This window comes from Sminthopsis crassicaudata, chromosome 4, assembly GCF_048593235.1.
Source record: "Sminthopsis crassicaudata isolate SCR6 chromosome 4, ASM4859323v1, whole genome shotgun sequence".
NCBI classification, from domain to species: Eukaryota; Metazoa; Chordata; class Mammalia; order Dasyuromorphia; family Dasyuridae; genus Sminthopsis; species Sminthopsis crassicaudata.
In genome coordinates this window covers 349,259,314-349,282,571 of record NC_133620.1, presented here as the reverse complement: position 1 = coordinate 349,282,571, position 23,258 = coordinate 349,259,314, and the positions used below count along the sequence as shown (strand labels likewise).

Here is a 23,258-nt window from a genome sequence, read left to right as displayed (position 1 = left end):
ATAATTTAGTGGATAGGGAACTAAGAAGACCTGAGTTCAACTACCTCCTCTGATATTTCCTGTCTGTGTGAACCTGGAAAAATCATTTAACTCTGTCTGCCTCCGTTTCGCCATCTGTAAAATTAGGAGGTTGTACTTGATGATCTCTAAAGTCTTTTTTCAACACTAAAAATCTATGATCTCATGTAAACTTCCTGAGAGCAGGAACTATTTGTTTCTTTTTTGTTGTCACTGTATACAAGGTGCCTAGGTCAGTGCTTGGTATACCTGTTGAATGGAATTGAAACAGCCTTTGTGGGGGATTGCCAGTACAAGAGCTCCTCCAGGTAGAGGGGCTAAGCTAAGTACCAGATCCTTCTCTTTAAGGTTTTCCTTATTCTCTAATAACCCTGAACCCCAGAGTCCCAAAGGGAACCTGGAATGTCAAACTCAATGCAAACCTATTACTTACCAGCATGACTTTGGGCAAGTCATCTCTCCCTGAGTTTTCTCCTTTGTAAAATAAAGACATGGGATTGGATCATTCCTAAAGTCCTGAAATTAAGGAATCCTTCCTCTAACTCACTCCCTACCTTAGTCTACTCAATGATCAAAAACCCTTCTTAAAATACAATAAAAAACACTCTTCTACAGTGTTCCAGTTTATTTAAATGCTTGCTGATTTTAATTTTGTGAGGCACTTAGGGTTAAGTGACTTGCCTAAGTCACACAGCTAGCAGGGGTAAAGTGTCTGAGTCTGAATTTGAACTCAGGTCCTCTTGACTCCAGGGCTGGTGCTCTCTATCCACTGTGCATGTAGAAGGGCTTACATTTTTCTTTCTTTTATTTCTTACTTTGTAAAAAAAAAAAAAGGGGGGGGAAATAACAGAACAAAAATAGGAACAAGAGTTTAGATGGTTAGTTAGCAGCATAGTTGTTAGTTTATATAGTTCTGCCTCCTAGGATTATACAAGCCTGATCCCTGAACAATTGAAAGGAAGAAATGTTCAGACTCCGCTGTCAGGTGAGACCTGAGGCTCAATAATAAATTTATTTATTTTTCAGTTCTCCTTGGGCTCTGGGTTTGTATAGGATCACATTAGTTTTAGAACTGGAAAGTTTCTTAGAGATAATTTAGTTCAATCTATCAGATTGAATGACCTTCACAAGGTCACATAGATAATGGGTGGCAGGGGTGGGGTACGAACTCAGGTCTTATGATTTCAAAGCCAGGGGCAGTTAAGGTGGTGCAGCAAATAGAGGCTGGAGTCAGGAAGAGGGAAGATCTAATCTTGCTAGTTGGGTGACCTGGGGAAGTCACTTAATGTTGTCTGTTTCAGTTTTCTCATCTGTAAAATGGGGCTAATAATATAAGAGAATACTTGTAAAATACTTATAACAATGCTTGACACATAGCAGACATTTAATAAATCTTTCCTTCCTTTTTTCTTTCCCTCTTTCCTTTCTCTCCCTTCCTTCTTCTCTCCCTCCCTTTTCCTCCTCTTCTTACCTTCCCTCTCTAATTTCCTTGTCTTTCTTCCTTCCTTCCTTCCTTCCTTCCTTCCTTCCTTCCTTCCTTCCTTCCTTCCTTCCTTCCTTCCTCTTCCTTCCTTCCTTCCTTCCTTCCTTCCTTCCTTCCTTCCTTCCTTCCTTCCTTCCTTCCTTCCTTCCCTTCCTTCCTTCCTTCCTTCCTTCCTTCCTTCCTTCCTTTCCTTCCTTCCTTTCTTTCTTCTTTCTTTTCTTTCTTTCTTTCTTTCTTTCTTTCTTTCTTTCTTTCTTTCTTTCTTTCTTTCTTTCTTTCTTTCTTTCTTTCTTTCTTTCTTTCTTTCTTTCTTTCTTTCTTTCTTTCTTTCTTTCTTTCTTTCTTTCTTTCTTTCTTTCTTTCTTTCTTTCTTTCTTTCTTTCTTTCTTCATTCCTTCCTCTCTCATTTCCTTCCTTCTTTCCTTTCCTTTAGTCTTTATTCCTTCCCTTTTAATTTATTTGCTTCCTTTCTTCCTTCTTCCCTCCTTCCCTTCCTTCTTCTCTCCTTCCTTCCCTCCTTTCCTTTCTTCTTTTTTCTTCCTTCCTTCCTTTCCTTCCTTCCTTCCTTTTTTTCTTTCTTCCTTGCTCCCTTCCTTTTTTCTTTCTTTCTTCCTTTCTCCTTCACTTGCTTCCTTCTTTTTTACTCCTTGTTTTTTTCTTTTTTCTTTCCTTTCTTTTTTTATCTTTCCTTTATTTACCTTTTCCCCCTCCTTTCCTCCCTTCCTTCCTCTCTTTTTTCCTTACTTCTCTGCTACATCAGGGTATGAATAATGCACAAATCTGGCTAGAAGGGGTTAGAATCCCAACTAAACAAAAGGATAGTATTTGATAGATTAGAGGTCTCTAGGTTTAGAGGCACACATTAGAAGGATCTGACAAGGGGCTATAGTTCCAGGCAGGTCCACACAGGAGTAAGCATCCAGGCCTTCGGGGCAACAAAAGTTGCCAGAAGAAAATTTTGATCTTAAAATTTAGGTGCTTCCTGGCCAAGGCTTGCAGGTATGAATTTGAAGCTGTTGGAGAGAAACAAAGTCCCTCACATATCATTTGTTCCTGCAGAAAGTCGGATGGGGCAACCAGGTAGTACATTAGCACTGGTGTTAGGAGGACCTGAGTTAAAATCCAAATTCAGACACTTACTGGCTATGTGACCCTGGCCAAGTCACTTAACCACAATTGCCTCAAAAGAAAAGAAAACAGAAGGTAGGGTGATATGCTAGACCTTTAAAAAGAAGAGTCTTATTAAAGCCCAGGCTGAAGTCCCTTAGTACTCCCTCCTCTTCCATCTGGGCTCAACCTCTTTCTGGATTTCCTGAGTCCTTGGTCTTCCTCTCTCATCTTACATTGAGATTCAGAATGTCCTTTGCTAAAGTCATTTCCCAGAAATATGACGGGCCAAAGTGGGGAGAGGAAGTTGGAAGAAATTCATGATTGGAACTTTGGGAATGGAAGCTGGATGTCCTGTTTAAGAAAAAGCACGTATAGCCAAATGGCTGGATCAGAGAGATTGTCAGAGGGGGGGAAAGTGTAAGAAGTCTAAGGAGGGCCAGATTTTGAAGAGCTTTTAAAAAACAAAGGACTGGGTGAAATGGCACAAATTATTTCTGAGGCTCAGTTTTCTCATTTGTAAAGATAAGTAAATGATCTCAACATTTCTTCTTTGAAAGAAAGAGTGGTTAAGGGCACCAGCCCTGTATGACCCCTGGGCAAGTCACTTAACCCCAATTGCCTCAGAAAAAAAAGAAAAGAAAAAAAAAGAGGGAGGAAGGGAGAAAGGGGGAGAGGGAAAGGCAGGGAGAGAAAGAGAGGAAGAGAAGAGAGGGAATGAAGAAAGAAATGATCTTCCAGTTCAATCTGTGAGCAAATACTCGTTTTCTCTTTGGGATATGAATTGAAAGCTATTTAGCACACTTTGACCTGAGTTTAGAGCTAGGTTTGGCTGAATGATTGACGTAGACCAAAGCAGCAGACTTCTTCAGCCTCTTCCAAATTGAAGGTAAAGACTATCATTCTCTGGGATTCCGCATAGTGTCTAGAATATTGTTGGGCTAGGGGGTGCCCCCTAGGAGTTTATTATTTTATTGTAGAGAAGCAATTTGAGATCTTTAGGGCCTTGACATGAATGGGGCTCACCTTATAGTTCCTACCCTCCCATCTTACCCTTACTTTCTCTGTTTTTATTGCATCATGGGGGGGGATAGACAGCAAAGTTTATTGTACTTCCCAACCCTGATTACATAGGGGTGGGAGGAGAGAAATGACCCCTGGGGGAGAGATGCTTGTTTTCCCTTCATTCTTGGGTCTTCTTGAAGCACGAAGCACAAAAACCTGCTCCCTTCTCTTCCCATCCCAGCTCCCTTCACCCTTCTACTGAGTTTCATTTGATTCTAACCTTGGCTGTCCCTAGAAACAGAAAATAATAGGATGCAGATTTGGCTGTTTGCTTTCTGCTTGGTTTCCTCCGGGTGGGAGAATAATTAACCGGGGAGGTCTCAGCCTTCCATTCTCCAATCCGCCAGGCCTAGAATTCAGCAGTCCTTGCCCTTGTCCTCCAGCAGCTGATGATGGGATGCCAAGGAAAAGAAAGCTGGAGAACTGTTTATTCTTTGTTGCTCCCTCTCAGCATGAAAAAAAGAGAGAGACAGGTCCTCAGCTGAGGCAAGCCTGCCTTTGGTCCTGTGAGGAAGGGAATTCAGGCATTGTCAATTCAGTCCAGTGGGTTAAATAGGAAGAAAATGTGGCTATCAGAATGGTCAGGTTCAATAGCAGGGTAGAATGGTTAGTGATAGACTTGATGGACTCACTTCAATCACTTACTAACGATGCAGCTCTGAGTAAATTATTTACCTTTTCTGAGCCTCAATTTCCTCATCTATAAAATGGGGGTAGTAATGTCACGTAAGCAGGATTTTGTGAGGATTAAATGAAGTTTTGTAAATCTTAAAGCATTATATAAATGTGAGCTAATGCTATTATTGTCAAGATTTCTCAAGGAATCCCTGAATTAGGAGTTCAGCAAGGGGGAAAAGAGAAGGAGGTGGTGGAAACTCATTTGGAGAGGAGGGGGAACTCCCAGAGTGTCTTAGTGCTAGTCTGGCCCTAAGGCAAGGGCTAGACAGGATGGCTTCTGGGCCCTAGATGGGTGAAGTTTGTTTATTGCTCTCTGCTCTTTCCCCAAGATAACTCTCCAAACGGGAGCAGGTGGTTGGCATTTCAGGGAACTTGGGGACTTGGTGCTGGGTTTCCTGTATACCCTTTTTCTGCTAGAGACTTGGGATATGGGCTTTTGCCCAGAGATGCTGTGTAGCTGTTAATTCAACTATTCCTGACATATGCTTCAGCTATGATTGTGGGATGGTGAGTCACCACGCCTGTGCAACAAAGCCCAACCTGGCTGTGTCTGAGCGTGCAACTGGGCATGGTGGTATGTGTGGTTGTGAGCATGTGGTGTGTGAGAGAGAAACAGAGACAGAGACAGAGAGAGATAGAGAGAAACAGAGACAAAGACAGAGAGACAGAGAAACAGAGACAGAGATAGAGAGAGACAAAGAGAGAAACAGAGATAGAGACAGAGAGACAAACAGAAATAGACAGACAGAGATGAAGATACACAGAGGAAACAGAGAGAGACAGAAAGATAGAAAGACTGAAACAAAATAACTGAGATATACAGAGACAAAGACAGAGACAGACAAAGAGACAGAGACAGAGATAGAAAGAAATAGAGATATACAGAGACAGAGAAAGAAATAGCAAGACAGACATACATAGAGAGAGACAGAGAGAGACACACAGAGAGATAGACACAGAGACAAATAGAGACAGAAACAAAGAGATGAAGAGACAGAGACAGAAAGACACAGGGAGAGAGACAAAGACACAGAGAGAAGCAGAGAGACAGAGAAAGAGAAAAATACAGGCAGGCAGACAGAGTTTGTATTCATGAGTTTGAGTATGTGTTATATTACATATAAAAACATGTGAATGCATATGATATACAGAGGTTTTTGGACCAACTATCTCCAAGGACAGAGGAGACCTCAAGTGTCAGGAGAAGATCCTCTGAGTTTGTTGAGAATGATGTCTTAGTGGAGTGTTGGCCCATCTCCCCAGTGGGAAGTTTTGCTAGCACTTCATAGAAAAAAAGTTCTGAGCAGACCATACAGAGGAGATGGGCCTCCTAGTAACTCCACCTAGGAATTTCTCTTTAATTAGAACAGACAAGTGGTATGTATATATATATATATATATATATATATATATATATATATCATATATATATATTATTCCTAACCTCTTGCCTTCATAATAATAATAATAACTGAAATATATAAAACTCTTAAGGATCCTTAAACCAATATATCCACAATATTTTATTTGATCCTCATTATCATCCATAAGATAAATGCTACAGATGTTATTACGCCCACTTTATAGATAAGGGAATCTTAGGTGACTTACTCATAGCTATTAAGTATCTGAGAAAGACTGGATGTTTTACATGATTGCATATATATAACCTATGTTATACTGCTTGCCATATTGGGGAGGGGGAAAGGGGAAGAGAGACAAAAATTTGGAACTCAAAATTTTATTTAAAAAATGAATGTTGGAAGTATTGGAACCCAGAGCTACCTGACTCCCAAATCCTGCACTTTGTTCATTCTTCCCATTGATTCAAAAACAGATTGAAGATTAGGGGTCTCTCCTAAGATCTTTAGGCAGGTGATAGCTCCTTCTGTGCTCCATTCTAAGGTTTCCAAAGTCTAAGTTTTATTTTCTTCCCCAAGGCAATTGGGGTTAAGTGACTTTTCCAGGGTCACACAGCTAAACAGTATTAAATGTCTGAGGCTGTATTTGAACTCGAGTTCTGATTCCAGGGCTGCTGCTCTATCCACTGCTCCATCTAGCTGACCCAAAAAATCCTTTTTGCTGCATTCACTGGGGGGTTTGGTTGGGGTTTTGCTGTTCTCTGTTCAGCTTCTCTAGTACATTCTCAGGGAAGGGGAGCCCTGGGGTGTGTTTGTACGGCAGTCTCTCCACTCTGCCCCACCTGCAGCACAGCTATGCTGGCCCCCTCCCAGTTGGCAAGCCCAAAACCCCCTGGGTGATACCAGGGTGTGCTTTGCCAACCTTCTCTGGTGATAACAAGTCTGGGAGGGTCTAAACCTTCCCCTCCCTTTTCCTCTCTTTCTCTGCCTGTCTGAGTTCCTCTCCACTGCTTCTCCAAGGAGACAGGGAGCTGACACAACACCTTCTCACGGAGAGTGAGAGAGACAGAGATGATGTGGAGGAGATGGCTTCTTAGTTGGCAATGCGGGGACGTGTCAGGCCTATATTTAGCTGTTCTGGGCTCTGGGTTGGTGACTGGGGTGACATCCACCACCTCCCCCCAGCACACACATACACACTCATACTCATCCCTGTCTGCATTGCTCCCCGAAGCCAATTAGCCAAATCCTTATTAGCAGAAAAAATTTTTTTTTAATACCACAATTATGGTTCTGGTAGCAAAAGACCCTGGGATAAATGAGAAGTTGGCTTTCCTTGACTTTCCCTTTCTCATCCCATCGGTTTCCTTTCTCTTCCAATAGCTTTGCATGAATCATTCTCCAGGAGCAGTGGATGGGACAGGGTAGGAAGTAAGAACGATCTTATATTGCAGTATATGACAAATGCATTAGAAAGGAGGTCTTGGGAGGGGGTGGAGAGTCATTAGAATAATCAGAAAAGATTTCTAAAAGGAAGTGACATGTAAGCAGGACTTAAAAGAAGAGGAAGGGACTCACCTATGGAAGTGCTTTTGAGGAGGAACCTCACTGATCTCCACAAGGGAGGACAAGCACTGACCTGAGCATCAAGATCACCTGAGATGGGGAGGAGGATAATATCGAACTCTGTTTCATTCACTAAGCCTAATAATGGAGTTGTCGGGCTCCACAAAACCCATAATAAAAGGGTTAGATTAGCTAGTATCCCTGCCTTATAGAACAAAGCCTAGTGGAAGGTGATGATGTACAAACCTAGCACACGTCATGTGCCACTGGAGTCACTTGCCTCAACAACAACAAAAAATTATACTCACCTCTAAAATGAGACTAAATTTGCCTTCAAGATCAACTGCAGGATCAGAAATCTGAAAGAGGCATCAGAAGTTCCTTGCTCAAACCTTTTATTTTATAGATGAGGAAACCAAGGTCTTGGGAAGTTAAGAAACTTGGCCCATGTCACTTAGGTAGTAAGAGTCAGAGATAACCATCCCAACCCAGTCAGAGTCAAAGATTCAAAAGTCAGCTCCATCCTTGATATTCTGTGTGATGTTAAGTTAAGGAAGTTACTTGAAAATCTCTGAACTTCATTGATTAAAGAATGACTGTTAAAAAGAAAGAAAAATAGGGCAGCTAGGTGGTGCAGTGGACAGAGCACCAGCCCTGAAGTCAGGAGGACCTGAGTTCAAATATAGCCTCAGTCACTTGACACTTCCTGCCTGTGTGATCCTGGGGTAAGTCACTTAACCCCAATTGCCTCAGCAAAAAAAAAAAAAAAAAAAAAAAAAAAAAAAAAAAAAAAAAAAAAAAAAAAGGAAAATTCTCTGAGGCTTTTGGAGAAAGAAGAGAAATTATCAAAACCTGAGGTCTGAGGAGTTTATATGACTTGCCTAAAGATATATATACAGTATGTGGCAGAGACAAAATCCAACTTCTTTGGCTGAAGAGCCATCATTCTTGCCACTAAATCAGTAGATCTAAAATTCTGTGTGTTAGTATGTAATAAATGAACACAGAAGGGCAAAATACAAGTCTTGGAGAAAGGGACTGGAAAGTCATTAACACCCATAACAATCAGAGAAGACTTCCTAGAGGAGGTGTTATGTAAGCTGAACTTTAAAAACCTGGTAGGAATTGAATGGGAGGAGAAGGCATCCTTGGTACAGAGTATATATATTTTATATAATATAATAATTCATATAATAGTTTATATTTATAGGCAACAGTCTTTCAGATGTCCACAGGCAAGATAACACAGGGATAGGGAATGAAGAGTGGTACAGATTGGAGTTTTAAGTATATGGATATCAGTATTATGAGCTGAAGGTGGGACCTCATCAAAGAAAAATTTATCTTCCCTGAGTCCTGGCTTCTTTCTTGGGCTTACTGGGAGTAGTGATGAGGAATAGTGGGTTCTATGAGTGATGTAAGCCTGTTTTTTGCCCTGTTGCTAAATCTCTCCTCTGGTTGTTAGTCTGTTTCTCTTTTGGGAGGTGGGGTCTGGGGGAGGGAGGATTCCCTAGACAGAAGCTTTCCGAGAAGCCTTGGTTGGGGTCACGTGCATGTTCCCAAGCTGCTTTCTTTCCTACATTTCCAGGGACTGGAGCTCAAAACTTTGCCTTTCTGTAAGGCAGGGATTCTTAACTTGGGGTCCATAAATTTGACAACATACATATATAAATATGTATGTATATATGTATATATACACACATATATCGCTATATTTCAATAGAACTATTTTCATTTGTAACCTCATGTATTTTTATTTTAGTAGTATTTTTTTAATTACATGTAAACATTCACTTTTATGAGGGTTGGAGCTCCATATTTTCTCCTCCTTCCCTCCCTTCAGCTCTCCCCAAGGCAGCAAGCAATCTGATATGTTTTACATGTATAATCATATTAGACATATTTTCGCATTAGTCATGTTGTAAAAGAAGAATCAGAACAAAAGAGAAGAAACATGAGAAAGAAAAAAAGACAAAAAAGTTAAAATAATATGCTTCAATCTGCAGTCAGACTCCAAAGTTCTTTCCCTGGATAGCATTTTCCATTATGAATTGTAGTTTATCATTTCACTTCTGAGGAGAGTTAAGTCTATCAGAGTTGATCACTGCACAATGTTGCTATTACTGTGTACAATGTTCTGGTTCTGGACAGTTCACTCAGCATCAGTTCATGTAAATTTTTACAGGTTTTTCTGAAATGTGCTTGTTCATCACTTCTCATAGAACAGTAGTATTCCATTACATTCATATACCACACTTGTTCAGCCATCGCATAGTTGATGGGCATTCCCTCAATTTCAAATTCTTTGCCACCACAAAAAGAGCTGCTATAAATATTTTTTTGTACATCTGGGTCCTTTTCCATTTTTTAATGATCTCTTTGGGTATGTGCTGGATCAAAGGGTATGAAGGGTTTGATTCCCCTTTGGACATAGTTCCAAATTGCTCTCTAGAATGGTTAAATCAGTTCACAACTCCACCAACAATGTATTAGTGTCGTACATCCTCTCCAACATTTATCATTTTCTTTTCCTGTCATCTTAGCCAATCTGGGAGGTGTAAGTGGTATCTCAGAGTTATTTTAATTTACATTTCTCTAATCAATAGTGACTTAGAGCATTATTCCATATGACTATAGATGGCTTTAATTTCTTCTTCTGAAAACTGCTTGTACATATCTTTTGACCATTTATCAATTGAAGAATAACTTATTATAAATTTGGCTCAGTTCTCCATATATTTTTAAAATGAGGGCTTTATCGGAGTCCCCATGTATTTTCTTCAATGCATTTAAAACCATTCTGAGAAGGGGTCCATGGGTTTAATAGATTGCCAATGATACACAAAAAAAAGATAAAAGTCTTTGGGTGGTTCTCAGGGAATTATTGATCCCATCTTGCTGTTGGAGGCACCTGATAGTTGCCATCTTCAAGGATGCCCTAGTCAAAGGAAATAAGCCTGGGCCATTACAGGAGATCTTGAGAAACTAAACCCTCCATCTTCTGTTTTTCTTATCTTGGCTTCCCTTCTCTTCACACCTTTCTTTGTTCACACTGAAGAGGCAGCAGGACTAGTGGAAGCTTTAGATTGAGAGCCAGAGACCCTGTATCAGAATATCAAGTCTGCTTCTTCTTTATCTGGAAATCATTTACCCTCTGTTTTTCTCCTCTTATAGAAGGAATTGGATTAAAATGATTTTTTTAGTTTCCTTTACATTCAAAATCCAATGATCATATGATTCTCCCTACCTGGAATAGAATATTCCCCTACTCACCCCCTTCTTCCTTCTCTTATTCCCATTTGGTAAGTTCTCTCCCTTCTTTCAAATCCGAACTCCATGAAGGCTTTATAGACCTGCCCATCTGAAAGCAATCTCTTTCCTCAAATTTCTCATGGCCTTTGCCCACACCTCTTCCTTGTAATTGCCACTTTCTGTTTTGTATCATTGTTATTTGAGCATATATTATTCTCCTCCTTTTGATTATTAACTCCTTGAAATCAGGATCTGTTCCGTGTCTATTTTTGTTATCTCTAGCACCTCCTCCCCAACCTTCACTATATATAACAACTATATAATAAATGCTTGTGGATTGACTAATTGAATATATAGAGACCAGTTCTTAATTCCTAATTTTTGAGGGTGACACATTAATGAGCCAAGCTGAATATGATATGAATACCCTCCCAACCATTGGAAAAGGGGTTTGATATAATCTAACCTGGCAAGCTAGCTACATCTCTTTCTCTTTTCCCCACAGTTTCCCAAATTAAAAACAATTAGGAAAAGACTAATATAATGTCCTGAAAAGCTAGAAATTTAGTACTCCAGTGCCTTAACAAGGGGACAAATGGCCTTTGGGAAGGGAAAAAGGGAAGGGAAAAAGGGAAGGGTAGCTCTTTCTACCCACTGCAGACAAAATGGCAAGAATCCCAGGCTGTGCCAGCCAGAGTTGGGCACAGCTGGAGAAGCTGGTGCTAGAGCTTGGCATGTTCCCCTGTCACATTCTCCAAACTATAGTGGCAAGGGCCCAGCTCTTTTCTGTGGCCCAGATCCCACTCAAAGGTTTTCATCTCTAGGCACCAGATTTAGGAGCAAGTTAGGCATCCTTCCCCAGCCTCTCCCTACTCCTCCTCTTCCATCTCCTGGGTCCTTATAGATCACCTCATTTCTTAGCAGTTACAGCATCAGGGAGGATGCTATAATCTAGGCATAGGCTGGGAGGGGGATATTAAGGGAGACAGGGGATAGCAGCAGCAACTGCCACCTTTTTCTATGCAGCTGATTTGATGAGTCTCCAAAAGAGAAGTGAAGGACATCTGAAATGGGGTAGCAAGTCAGGGATTCCTATTCTCTAAAGGGACGGCATGTCTACCTCCCATTCTCACTCCAATATATTGAGACCTGGGAGTAAGGGATATAAAATTAGAAGTTTTAGAAGGTGCTATTACATCTACTCAAGCAGGTAAGCATTCCACATTCTTCCAGCCTCGATGCTGATGAGGCCCTTTAATTAAATTTCCTCTCATTTACCAGCTAAGTGGCCTTTGGTGGGTTTTAAATCTGCCCAAATTGGTTTGTGTTTTTTATTTCTGTGAGACTCAAATTCACTAATACTCTCTGTGTGTCCCCCAAGCCTAAATGCCACTGCTTTTTCTTATGACTTCTGAACTGTTTCCCCAGGGAACAATTTATGAGCCTCTCATGGTTTTGGTTTTCTTTTCTTGAAAGTGGAGCAATTCAGCTCCCTTTCCCAGGTTGTATGGGTGTGTATGGTTGGTGGAGTCTAGCAATCAAAGACTCACTTGAATTCTCTCCAAGCCTCATGCCCATCTAGTACCTGGGTAGCAGGCAATGCTAAGGAGAACATCTCCTTGGCTAACTCTCTGGGTCCCTAGTAGGGTATGAGGTTGCTGTCCATATCTAATGGTTCTTAACCCTCTTCTGCCTCACCACCATCCCCATTTTCCCAGTTCTGCAATTCAAACTCTCTCAAGTCAGGAGGAGAGCTGTTGGATTGCTGTCTGGATAATTTTTCCTTCTCATATGTGTCACCCATGGATAGACAGTCTACTATAACCATTCCTATGCTTCTATGCTGGAATCTCACCACAAGTCTTATTTGACTTCTTAGCCAAGTGAAACAATTTTTGACAATCTTCCATGTTTGTGGGAAATTTTAGAAGAGTGTGGTTTTTAGAGCCAGAAGGAACCTTTAATATCATTAAATCCAACCTCTTAATTTTTTACAAATGAAGAAACCAAGACTCAGAAAGGTTAAATGATTTTGGCAAGATCACAGAGCAATCAGGATTTGAACTTGATTCCAAATCTATCACTTTCTCCATATGTTGTAGAGATTTCTCTGAGTCCTTCACAGTCCCCTCTGAAATTTTTCTCTTCTACCATTTCTATGTCAATCCTTTGATGAATCAACCCAACTTGATGCTTGAATCCCTTCCCCCTTTTTAAATTTACCAATCACAGATTGTCAAATCTTTCCAATTCCTTTGCTTCTATTCGTGTAGCCTCTGTAGACTGGGCCCACTACAAATTGGTTAATCTGAAGTGGATTCTTGCACTGAGGAAGGATAATCATTCTGCTCCTTCCTAATTGACTCATGATCCTACTCTGTGCAGTGGCTATTCCAAATTTCATTTCTCCATAAGCCTCCCACAACGTCCCTCCCTTAACTTTCTTAGCTGAGGACCTTATCTCATTCTATATTGAAAAAATTGAGAACATTTGTCACGAGCTCCCTTTTCTCTGCTCCTCTTTATCTTACATCAGTCATATGCCTTCTGCCATAATCTCCTCCTTCATTCTTGTTTCACATGAAGAGATGTCTCATATTTACCAAGATAAACCCCTTCTGTATGCATCAATGAGCCTATTCCATCCCATCTCCTCCAGCAGATTGCTTCTTTTATCATCTCCACTCTCTCACTAATCTTCAATTTTCCCCTGTCTACTGTTGCTTCCCTACTGTCTACAAACATGTCCATGTCTCCTCCATCTTAAAAAATAATTTCATACTGCTACTCTTGCTAGATATCATCATATATGTTTTGTCTCTTTTATAACCAAACTCCTTGAGAAAGCTGCCTAAACTTGTACCTCTTTTCCTCTCTTCTAAAGTCCCTGACATTTTGAAACTATTCTCTCTAAAGTGGTCATCTATTTCACTTTTAAAAACACTTTTTTTTATTTTTGGAGGCAATCAGGGTTAAATGAAGCTAGTAAGCATCTGAGATCACATTTGAACTCAGTTCCTTACAACTTGAAGGCATAACTAGGCCCTAGAGAAAGAAAGCTACTCTTTCTTTCAAAAAATTTTTAAATTAATTTTATTTTTAATTTAAGAAATAAAACAAGCATTTCCATAACAGAATTTTTAAAAAAGATGATTGCATATGAAATTTCAAATCTCTTCCTTTTAAATATATGTTATCCTGTAAATTTCATTTTTCCTTCCTTTCCCCTCAGATGGCTATCATTACACACAAATATGTATGTATATGTAAAATCATTCTATACATACTTCTACTTAACAGTTCTTTACATATTATCTTACCCATTAGAATGTGGGCTCCTGAAGGGCACAAATTATCTTTCTTTATAATCCCATCATTTAACGGAGCACTAGGCATATAGTAAGCATTTAATAAATGTTTGTTAAATCATTGACTGATGCCTACCTATTCTTACTGTCTAATCTCTATGGCTCATATAATTTTTAATTGGAAGAGACAGTACAATCTATGCCTAAAGTTATACAGATCATAAGTAGGAAACTCAGCATTCTTTTTTTTCCCCTTTGAGGCAATTGGAATTAAGTGACTTACCCAAGATCTCACATTTAGTAACTGTCTGAGGACACATTTGAACTCAAGTCCTCCTGATTCCAGAGCCTATGCTCTATCCATATTGCCACTTAGGTGTCCTGAAAGCCAGGATTCTTAACATAATTATAATTAGCATTATGCTGGTTAGTATAGATGACCTAAAAGTCTTACTTAACTGCAGTTTTAAGTTATTAAAGCTTAAATAGCATTAGTTAATGTAACTTTTTAAAAGGAAAACTTCTCTAAGAGTCTTACTACAAGTGAGTATCTAGACAGCATACAAAGCCTAGTCTTCCTGATTTCATAACCAATATTCAATCCTTTGAGCCACTTTCTGGTTTCAAGTCATCTTCTCTAAATCCTCTGCTGATAGTCAATAATTTCTTGGGTTTTTCTGAGGGATTTACCTAGTTCCTAGCTTCATTTTATTTGTTTGATTGATAAAATGGTGCTAATAACATTTGCAGTCCCAAACTCACAGGTTTGAGCTGTGAGGAAAGTGCTTTCCTAAGCACTTAAAAGTGGTATTGAATGGGAGTGTCCCATCTACTTCTCCAGCTCTCTCACTGTCTTTTCCTCCTCTCCAGAGATGTCAGATATCTTGAGGACAGGTCTTTAATCAGGAAGAGGGTGGGGACATTTTGGCTCAGGAATAGTCATTCAGCAGAATGGCTTCTCTCTTTAGAGAGAAGATGGCCCTGTATTCGTCAAGATAGTGATTTTTGTCTTTTGATCCCTCACTTCCCTCTCTTCCTGCCCTTCCATCCCTCCCCTCAGCCTTTCAGCAGCTCTTGTTGGAAAGATAGGCAGCTCATCAGGGCGATGGCAGTGGGCATTAGCCATTTGGGGGCATATTACACAGGAATGTTTACAGAAAGGCAATTGCCTGGAAAATAACTCGGGCTGCTGTGGTATGGCGGAAAAGATAGTTTTTGGAAAACATACACACACACACACACACACACACACACACACACACACACACAGGGACCCAAAGAACCAGACAAACCCAGGGATGGACACAAACACACCCAGCACACATGTTAACATCCAGAAGCATAGACCTATAGCCACAGGGATTCGTAGAAACAGGGGTAAACACATGAACACACACATAATTGCATGCAGATTTTCCTCATAGCTAATTAAAATTTAAGATGACATTAAAAAACAAAACAAAACAAAAAAAAAAAAAAACGGTCAAGAGACTCCACTGCTTTAGGATGTTACCACTAAGACTTTAGCCAATATTTGGCCAAAGACTTTTATGTATTCATTGGACTTTTCTGGAGACCTCTGTTTTAGTCCTACTTTATACTAACTCCCTATACTCTTGGGTAAGTGATTTATTTGAAGCTCAATTTCCCCCTCTGTAAAATAAGAGGCTAGACTAGGTGATCACAAAGGCTTTCTCCAGTTAGGCTGGTTAAAGTCACTTGAACTCTGCCCTCTACCCATATCTTGACCTAGTGACTCTGTTAGGTGCTTTTTGCTAGAGGGATAGGGCAATAAGCCAAGGGTTTCAGGATGGAGCCATCACTCACAATTGGCCCTGGCAGCAGCCTCAGGGCATCCCTGGGGCTGAGCCACAGGCTCCCATTGGATGATTCTGGGACCTCTTCCTCCAGTTGTGGAGGCTGGAAGGAACTTGGGCAGAATAGGGAAACCAGGTGTTGGGCTAGAGAGTCGAAGTGACTGTTTTAGAGACATTATCCTAATTTTTTCCATCCTGCTCCTCTTGGGCTTTTGTCTGTTTGGGGTTACTCTTCATTCTCTCCATTCCTCTCTCATCATCCCCCTCCTCCAGCTTATTCCCTTGACACCTATCTGCAGACACACCCAGCTGTTGATTTGGGCACAAAGGTGAGCTGACATGTTTGGCACACAGGTAGTGCTCACACCCAGGCATTGTACCCTTTTTCCCAGGCACAGTCTCTTCCCCCTTTCCAAGAGGTTCTGGCAAAGAGGGAAAATAGGAAGGTATCCTGGATTAGGAGAATGGCAAATTCAAGAGAATATAAAAGTCTCAGATGCTCGGATTCTTGAGGGACTCACAGAGATCTCAGATTTGGAAACCTCTCCAGTCTGCTGTTTTTAGGAGACAAGAGAATTTGAGTTCCTGAACCTCAAGGACCTTGATCAGGACCTTGACAGAATCTGGGATGAGGGGTTCACTTTGGAAACCTGGATAAGTAAAGAGAGAGCTATTTGTTTTGTCTTGATTCTTTTCTTTGCTATTTCCTCTCCCTCCCTTTACTATCTTCTCTTTCTCTCACTATTTATTTCCTTTATTAAAGTTTTATCAATTGATTTCTTTTTTTCTCTTTCCTTTCCTATTTTCCTGGCTTCTCTTTCTTCTCTCCCTTTTCTCCTTCTTCTTCTCTTCTCTTTCCTCTTTTTTTCTCTTCCCCATCTCCTCTCTCTTTCCTCTTCCCTTCTTTTTTCTATCCCCCTTTCCTTTTCTATTTCTTCTTTCCTCTATTTTCTCTTTCTTCCATACCTTTATTCTCTCTTTTGTCGCCCCCTCCTATTCCTTTTCCTATTCTCTCTTTCATCTCTCCCTTCCTCTTTTTCATTTCTTTTCTCCCCTCCTCCTCTCCTTCTTTCTCTTTCCTCTACTCTCTTCCTCTATCCAGCATTTTGGATGATCCATTTTGGAACATCATTGTGTGACAGCCAGAAGAAGGAGCAGATTGTGGAATCTAGGGTAAAGACAAGATATAGTCTGATAACCTACTAGATCTTTTAATTAAAAGTTTGTGATTTTAATTTTAATCATGGATTTATAATTATCTTATGTTAAACAATACAGGTGATAAAAATAAGTCAAATCCATAAATATAGTTTTAATTTTATTTTATTATTTTTTTCTTATAAAAATTGCTTGGGCCCTATACTGGGCCTTTATTCTTAGCTATGCTGCTTGGAGGGGGGTGGGTTTCCTCCTTTGTTTTTTCCATCCCCAGCAACTCCAGGCATGGTCCTTCCCCCCACCAATAACTTACCAGCAGAGCTGGAGGGTGGGTCTCAACAGTGCCAAGAGCCCTCATTGCTGAATTCTCCCCCCCCAACACACATACACACAGAAGGCCTCTCCCCAAAGTACCCAGCACCAGTGACTCAAAAATAACAGGTGTTGATTTGCATATTGCTTTGCATACAATTTGTATGTTATTCATTGACAGAGAGCAGAGAAATTCTCCCAGCTCCACCCTCCAGCCCTGGCCCCTCTATCCCTAAAGTACCCCCCAGATCCATTCCTTAGAGGGGGGGTTCACATCCCTTCCAGCCTCAGTCCATCGGGTACAGTGTGCCCGGACGTTGGGTCACAATGGTCAATGGCAGGCTAGGAAGAGCTGAGGTTGGCTGCTGCTCCCTTGCTCTCAGCTGCAGCCCTGTCACCACTCCCCTTTCCCTCCCCCCCCATTCTCCACCCCCCAATGTAACAGGAAACATTGATTTGATGTCTTAGGGGCTGTGGGCTCACTCAAGTTGCCTGATAGATTGGAATCGATTTCTCTGGTCATTTGCTGGAGCTGTTCCACGAGGAGGGAGGAGGAAGGACCACACAGTCCTCCCTGTTGTGCAGGAAAACGAAAAGGGGAGGGAAGAGATGCAGAAGGAGGTGGAAGGTTACCTTTGATTTCTCTCTGGGCCTGGCATCCCAGTGGGTTACCAATCGTAGCCTCCCCCCCCCAATTTCCCAACCCTCTTCTCCCAGTGTGAAAGGGGTCAGGGGAGGGGAAGAGGATCTTCAGTATTTACAGCCCCAGCCTCCCTGAATTTTGAGAGAAATGCCCATTCCCTTGCTGGCCTGAGGATGTATTAACTAGCCGTCCTGCCAAAGATCAACCTGGCATTCCCGGAGGATGAAGGGGCCCTAGTTCTCCACTGACCCCAAGGGCAAACCCTGGAGTCTCTTTCCTCAGGTCCTTGGAGCCTCCCTACTTTGCCTCTAAGGAAGGGGGAAAGTGTCTCTGCTTTCTCTCATGTTTCACCCTCCCCCTTCCTCCCAGAGTCCTTCGGGATGTGAGTCCTAGGAGTGCTGGAGGGGGCCTAGAGAACATCAATCCAGTTATCCTCCCCTTCCCCCCCCCTCCCCAGTCCTTGTCCTTCACTCTTCCAGGTGTCGGGGGAGGGGGATGGGCTCAGTCATGGAAGTGGTTAATTCAGCTTTGAGCGGGGATGCTGTCAGGCTATAGCGACCCCGACCCCTTACCTTGGCAAAGGAGAGCGTTGGGGGTGCGGGATGGGGACATCTTTCTGGGCGGGGACACCTTCCAAAGCGCCTCGGCAGCCACCGCCGCGGCCCTCCTCGCCCCCTACAGCTACCGCCACGCTTCCCGCGCCCCCTCCCCACCGGCGGCCGGAGATTTATGGGACTGCAGTCATAAAGTGGGGCTGTGAGATCCGTCAGATCGGCTTGCAACCTCGGCTCTAGCAGCCCCTCGGTCCACCCCTCGGTTCGCTCCGGGCGTCCCTGGGACTCGGCTAGGTCTGGATGGGCTGGGGAAAGGACTCAACCTCGCCCCCGGGGCTTGAGGCAGCTCCGACCTACGCGATAGTCCCAGGGGAAGGGTCGGGAGGGGGAAGGACCAGGCCAGGCTTCCAGCCCCTCTAACCTCGGCAGGCCCTCACCTGCTCACCTCCCTACTCTGCGGATCAGGCCTGGTAAGCGGCTGCCTCAGAGATCCCCATCTGTTTGTACCCATCGCTCTGGGGAACTGTGGGAAAGGGATGGTATAGCCCGGGGAAAGGGAGCCGCGAGCTGCTCCGGAGCAAATGAAGGGGTGGGGAAGGGAGGAGAGTAGGACAGAGCGAAAAATTGGAGGAGCGATTTTTTTCCTCCCCTTTTCCCCAATCTCCTCCGCCGCTGTGCTTCCCATTACTGGGGATTGGGGTGGGGTATCTTTTTTATTCTCTTCTTTTATTGTTTTTTTGTTGTCTTCCAGACCTAGACTTAAGATCCTATGGAAGGGGGCAGAAGCCAGGTTGAGGAAAAGGGAAAAGAGGGGAGTAGTTGAAGAGTGTTAGCCATTTTAGGATTCAGATCATTTCCCCCAATCCCTTTACACCATAACTCTTCACTCCTCTTCCACTAGCTATTGAGGATGGGAAGGGGGGGAAGGGAAAGAGGTGGAGATTGAGTAGACTCTTGTCAGGGTCTGACGGGAAATACCCGCCTTTGTGCCCTGCTATAGCCTTTCATCTCTCAGAAAAGCCTAGAACTCGACCTCCCCATCAGGTCTTACCCACACAGCTACCATCCACTCCTCAGAGAGTCAGGTTCCAGGTCAGATCAGATTGGGGATTGAGAGATTCCGACCTAGATTCGGCCCCTACTATACACCTTCAATTCTCTTCCCCCCCTTCCCCCTCTTCCAGTGCAGGAGAGTAAAAAAAAATAACTGGTTATGGGAAGGAGGGAGAAACCTAAGGTTGATACTCCAGGCTCTTGCTACTTAGATATTCATGACTTTTCTTCTCCGAGTCTCAGTTTCCTCATCCATAAAATGGAGGGATTAGACTGGATCATTTCTAAGGATATACTAGTTCTAAATCCCATAATAAATTCAGTGATCTAATTGGACACACCATGAGCTAACAATAAGTATAGATTTAATCTAAGCATTGCTAGATTCTCTCTCCAAAAACCTCCTATTCCTTGTGGGTCAGACCAGAAGTCTAGGCTGGGGCATGACTAATGAATGGTGGTTAAGTGAAGGAGGAAGTGAGGGATGGAGAAAAGCTGGCTGGGGCAGACTGGCACCAAGCATTCATTAAGGCTTCTAAAAGCAATCTTCCTCCCTCCCTCTCTCTGTCTCCTCTCTCTCTCTCTCTCTCCTTCCTTTCCTTCCTCCCTTCTTCCCTCCCTTCCTCCTTCATTCTTTTCCTTTCTTTCTCCCTCACTTTTTTCCCTTCTCACTTTCCCCTATTTTTCCCTCCCTTCCCTTTGCTCTCTCTCTCCCTCTCTTTCTTTTGCTTCACCACTCCAAGGAAGTGGTTCAGAAAATAAGTCTCCCAGGTACACGGCTCCATTTACTATGTTAGAGAGGCAGTAAGGGAGTACAATGAAGAGATATGAGATTGTGTTCGTGTCTTGCCTCCTCAAAGAGGTTGTCAATTCTCTGAAGGTAGAGGCTAGGTCCTACAATTCTGGTTTGTTCCTTACAGCGGCCAACAAATAGGATCATACGATTTAAGGTTAGAAGGAACCTTGGAAACCATTGTACAGATGGAGAAACTGAGGCTCAGACACATGACTTACTTAGATCAAGTAATAAGTAGATGAGCCAGAATTTGGAATGAGGTGGTCTGATTCCAAATACAGTGCTCTTCCCTTACCACACTGGCTCATTAGTACTCAATACTTCTTGATGGATAGATTAGAGACTAGATCATCTGGTTTTGATGTGTTTGGAGGATGAGATAGAGTGGGGCTGAGCCATGATGAATGTGTGATTACTTATGATTAGAGATCTATGTAAGACTAAGTACAACCTGGAGTGAGACGACAAGGCAGAGGTGGGAAGGGAACAGTCTCTGCTGGGCACCTGGGAAGCTTACAGTGGACACCAAAGCACGGATGGTATGGTAAGAAACAGTGGCTTCTGATGGAAGATGGAGCTGGATTGGGGGGATATTTATTGAATTGAATTGTGTGTGTGTGTGTGTGTGTGTGTGTGTGTGTGTGACAGCCAACCCAACCCTCGGCCTGTTCCTTTTTTTTGTGCTTTCTCCATGTTGTATGTTCTCCTATAAGTTCCTACCCTTTGCTCCTAAACAAGGCCAGCCTTGAAGGATGGGATGGGATGGCTCTACATGAAATGAGGGCACTGAGTCTTGAACTGTTCTGTCTGCTTTCTCTTTTCTCACACTGTCCTCTGTCACCAGCCCCTCTCCTGTTTGTCCTTCTGTCTGTTTCTCTCCTTGGTAGTGGGACTGGGTGAGGAAAGGGAGGGGGACTCCATAATCCCTTCCCTGGGAGGCACCCTGATTATTCTGAACTCCTACCCCTTCTCCTTGGATGTGGCTGGTGAACTTTTCACAGTGCCCTCACCTGATCTCCCCTCATGATCAGGTTAGTTCTATCCCACATCTGGTGAATTAAGGTGAAAGAGCAGCAACAAGATTCAGCCCTAGGGAAAGGGCTTGAGAGATACTTGAAGAAAGAACCGACAATTTTCTTTTTTCACCTTTCAGAAGAATTACTTTTAAATAGCTCCCTTTCTGCACTTAGCCCCACCAAGAAAATGGGATGGTGGGAAAAACTGTCTCTGGAGTCAGAAGTTCTGGGTTCCAATCCTGCCTGTGATGCTTTCTACCAATGTAACTTTGGGCAAGTCACTTAATTCTCCCTTTGCCTCAGTTTCCTCATTCATAAAATAAAGGGATTAGATTACTTGACCTTTAAGGTCCTTTTTATTGATCATATTATCCCAAGAAAGAGAGAAGGGAGAAGAAACTGAAGAAATCCAGCCCTGTTGTTAGGATTCCACTCACTTCCAACATCACCTCTCATTTTTTTCTCTACCAAGACTCCTTCCTCCCTTTCCCCTAGCCAGTAAAGGTGGGGAGCATCCAATGGGCCATTTTTGACCTTGCCTGTGCCCTCCTTTTTCTTCCCTCCTCCCTACCCCCTGCAGATCCTGAGCGGAGCAGCCCCCCGATGCTGTCTGCGGATGATGCGGAGTACCCAAGAGAATACCGGACCCTTGGGGGTGGGGGAAGTGGGGGGAGTGGGGGCCGGCGCTTCTCCAATGTGGGGCTCGTGCACACTTCTGAGAGAAGGCACACTGTGATCGCAGCCCAGAGTCTGGAGGCACTCAGTGGGTTGCAGAAGGCAGATGCAGAGCGCAAGCGAGATGCCTTCATGGACCACCTGAAGAGCAAGTACCCCCAGCATGCCCTTGCCCTCAGAGGCCAGCAGGACCGGCTTCGGGAACAGGTGAGAGGCTGTGTTGGGCATGGATGCTCGGAAGGGGATAAATGCTCTTGTTAGTCTTTGAGCTTCTGGGCTACTAACCTTTTTTACCCAAGGGTTCCCAAGGGCTACTGATCCAACAAGCGTGAGAGTCTTCTAGAGTGGAACTTTGAGGACTAAGCAGCACCAAGAGACAATTTGGCAGTTGACACTGGAATTGCCTATCAAAGACCAATTTTGCTGGACTCTTAGGTGCCTGGGAGAAAACTTAATCCTGTTTGCCTTTCCCAGGGAAGAAAAGGAATAGTGGCCTTGGCTCTAAGGCCTGGTATCCATCAGGGTAGTTTGCTGCCTTGGAAAAAACACTGTCCATTTCTATATTTTACTTGATGATGATTTGGGATGTAAGTGAAAGGTCTGTTGACATAAGAAAGCCTTTTCAAGGATAGAACCCTCCCTATCCCCTACATAACTATGTGGTGGACCGGGTGTCCCGGGCCAAAAAACCTCAGCTATCAGATTACCTGGTGTCAGTATTGGAAGAGTTTATGGTTGACCAGGTTCCTGTTTTGGTTCTGATAACTTTGGACTTTTTAGGCTGAATTGACCTTTTGGAGCTGGCAAAACCTGGATGCTTCCATTGTTAGGGACAGGATGAGGGAGTTCTGAGGCTCCTCCCCATCCCCCTTTTCCATCATCTCCTCACCGTATAAGTCCAATGATTCCAGGCAAATGTATTTTTCTCTCTCCCTCTTCTTCAGTTTTATGACCGTTTGTGAGGAAGCCTTGAAAGGAAGGGAAATAGGTTCTCCAACATTAAATCTAACTAGGTAGACATGCATCAACTATAGTGGATCTTGACTCACTTTATGATTCTTAAGAGTCACTGGTATCTGACTTCTTTTATATAGAGAGCCCACCAATTCTTGTCTAGCCCAACTTGATGCTTCCTTCTTTCTCTTTGTGTTCTCTGGGAAACAGATGTTGACTTTCCAAAGGGGCTTTATTGGCATAAAGGGAAAATAACAATGAAAGCGTATAAAATTATTCAATTATAAATAAAGCAGGAGACAAGTGAAAGTAAGAAATACTAGATTACTAATTGGATGAACTGTGTTTAAATCTTGGTTCTATTAGTCATTAAACTTGAACAGTATATCTCCTCTCTTTCAGTTACTCTACCTAAAATGGGGTGTAGCTAAGTCTGCTTATA

The 23,258-nt window shown here is 42.7% G+C and overlaps 1 protein-coding gene across 7 annotated transcripts in view; it reads left to right on the top strand.

Moving 5' to 3' along the window:
- SRCIN1 (SRC kinase signaling inhibitor 1) overlaps positions 1–23,258 on the top strand; it is a 92,039-nt gene that overhangs the window by 11,304 nt on the left and 57,477 nt on the right. For 6 of the 7 annotated variants that reach the window (XM_074261330.1, XM_074261331.1, XM_074261328.1 and 3 more), the window contains exon 2: positions 21,768–22,069. In XM_074261330.1, coding sequence (XP_074117431.1) covers positions 21,791–22,069 — 279 coding nt within the window. In that variant the 5' untranslated portion in view covers positions 21,768–21,790. Of the gene's footprint in view, positions 1–20,857; positions 22,070–23,258 lie in introns of those variants that run through there. The other variant, XM_074261329.1, reaches the window with a different exon arrangement.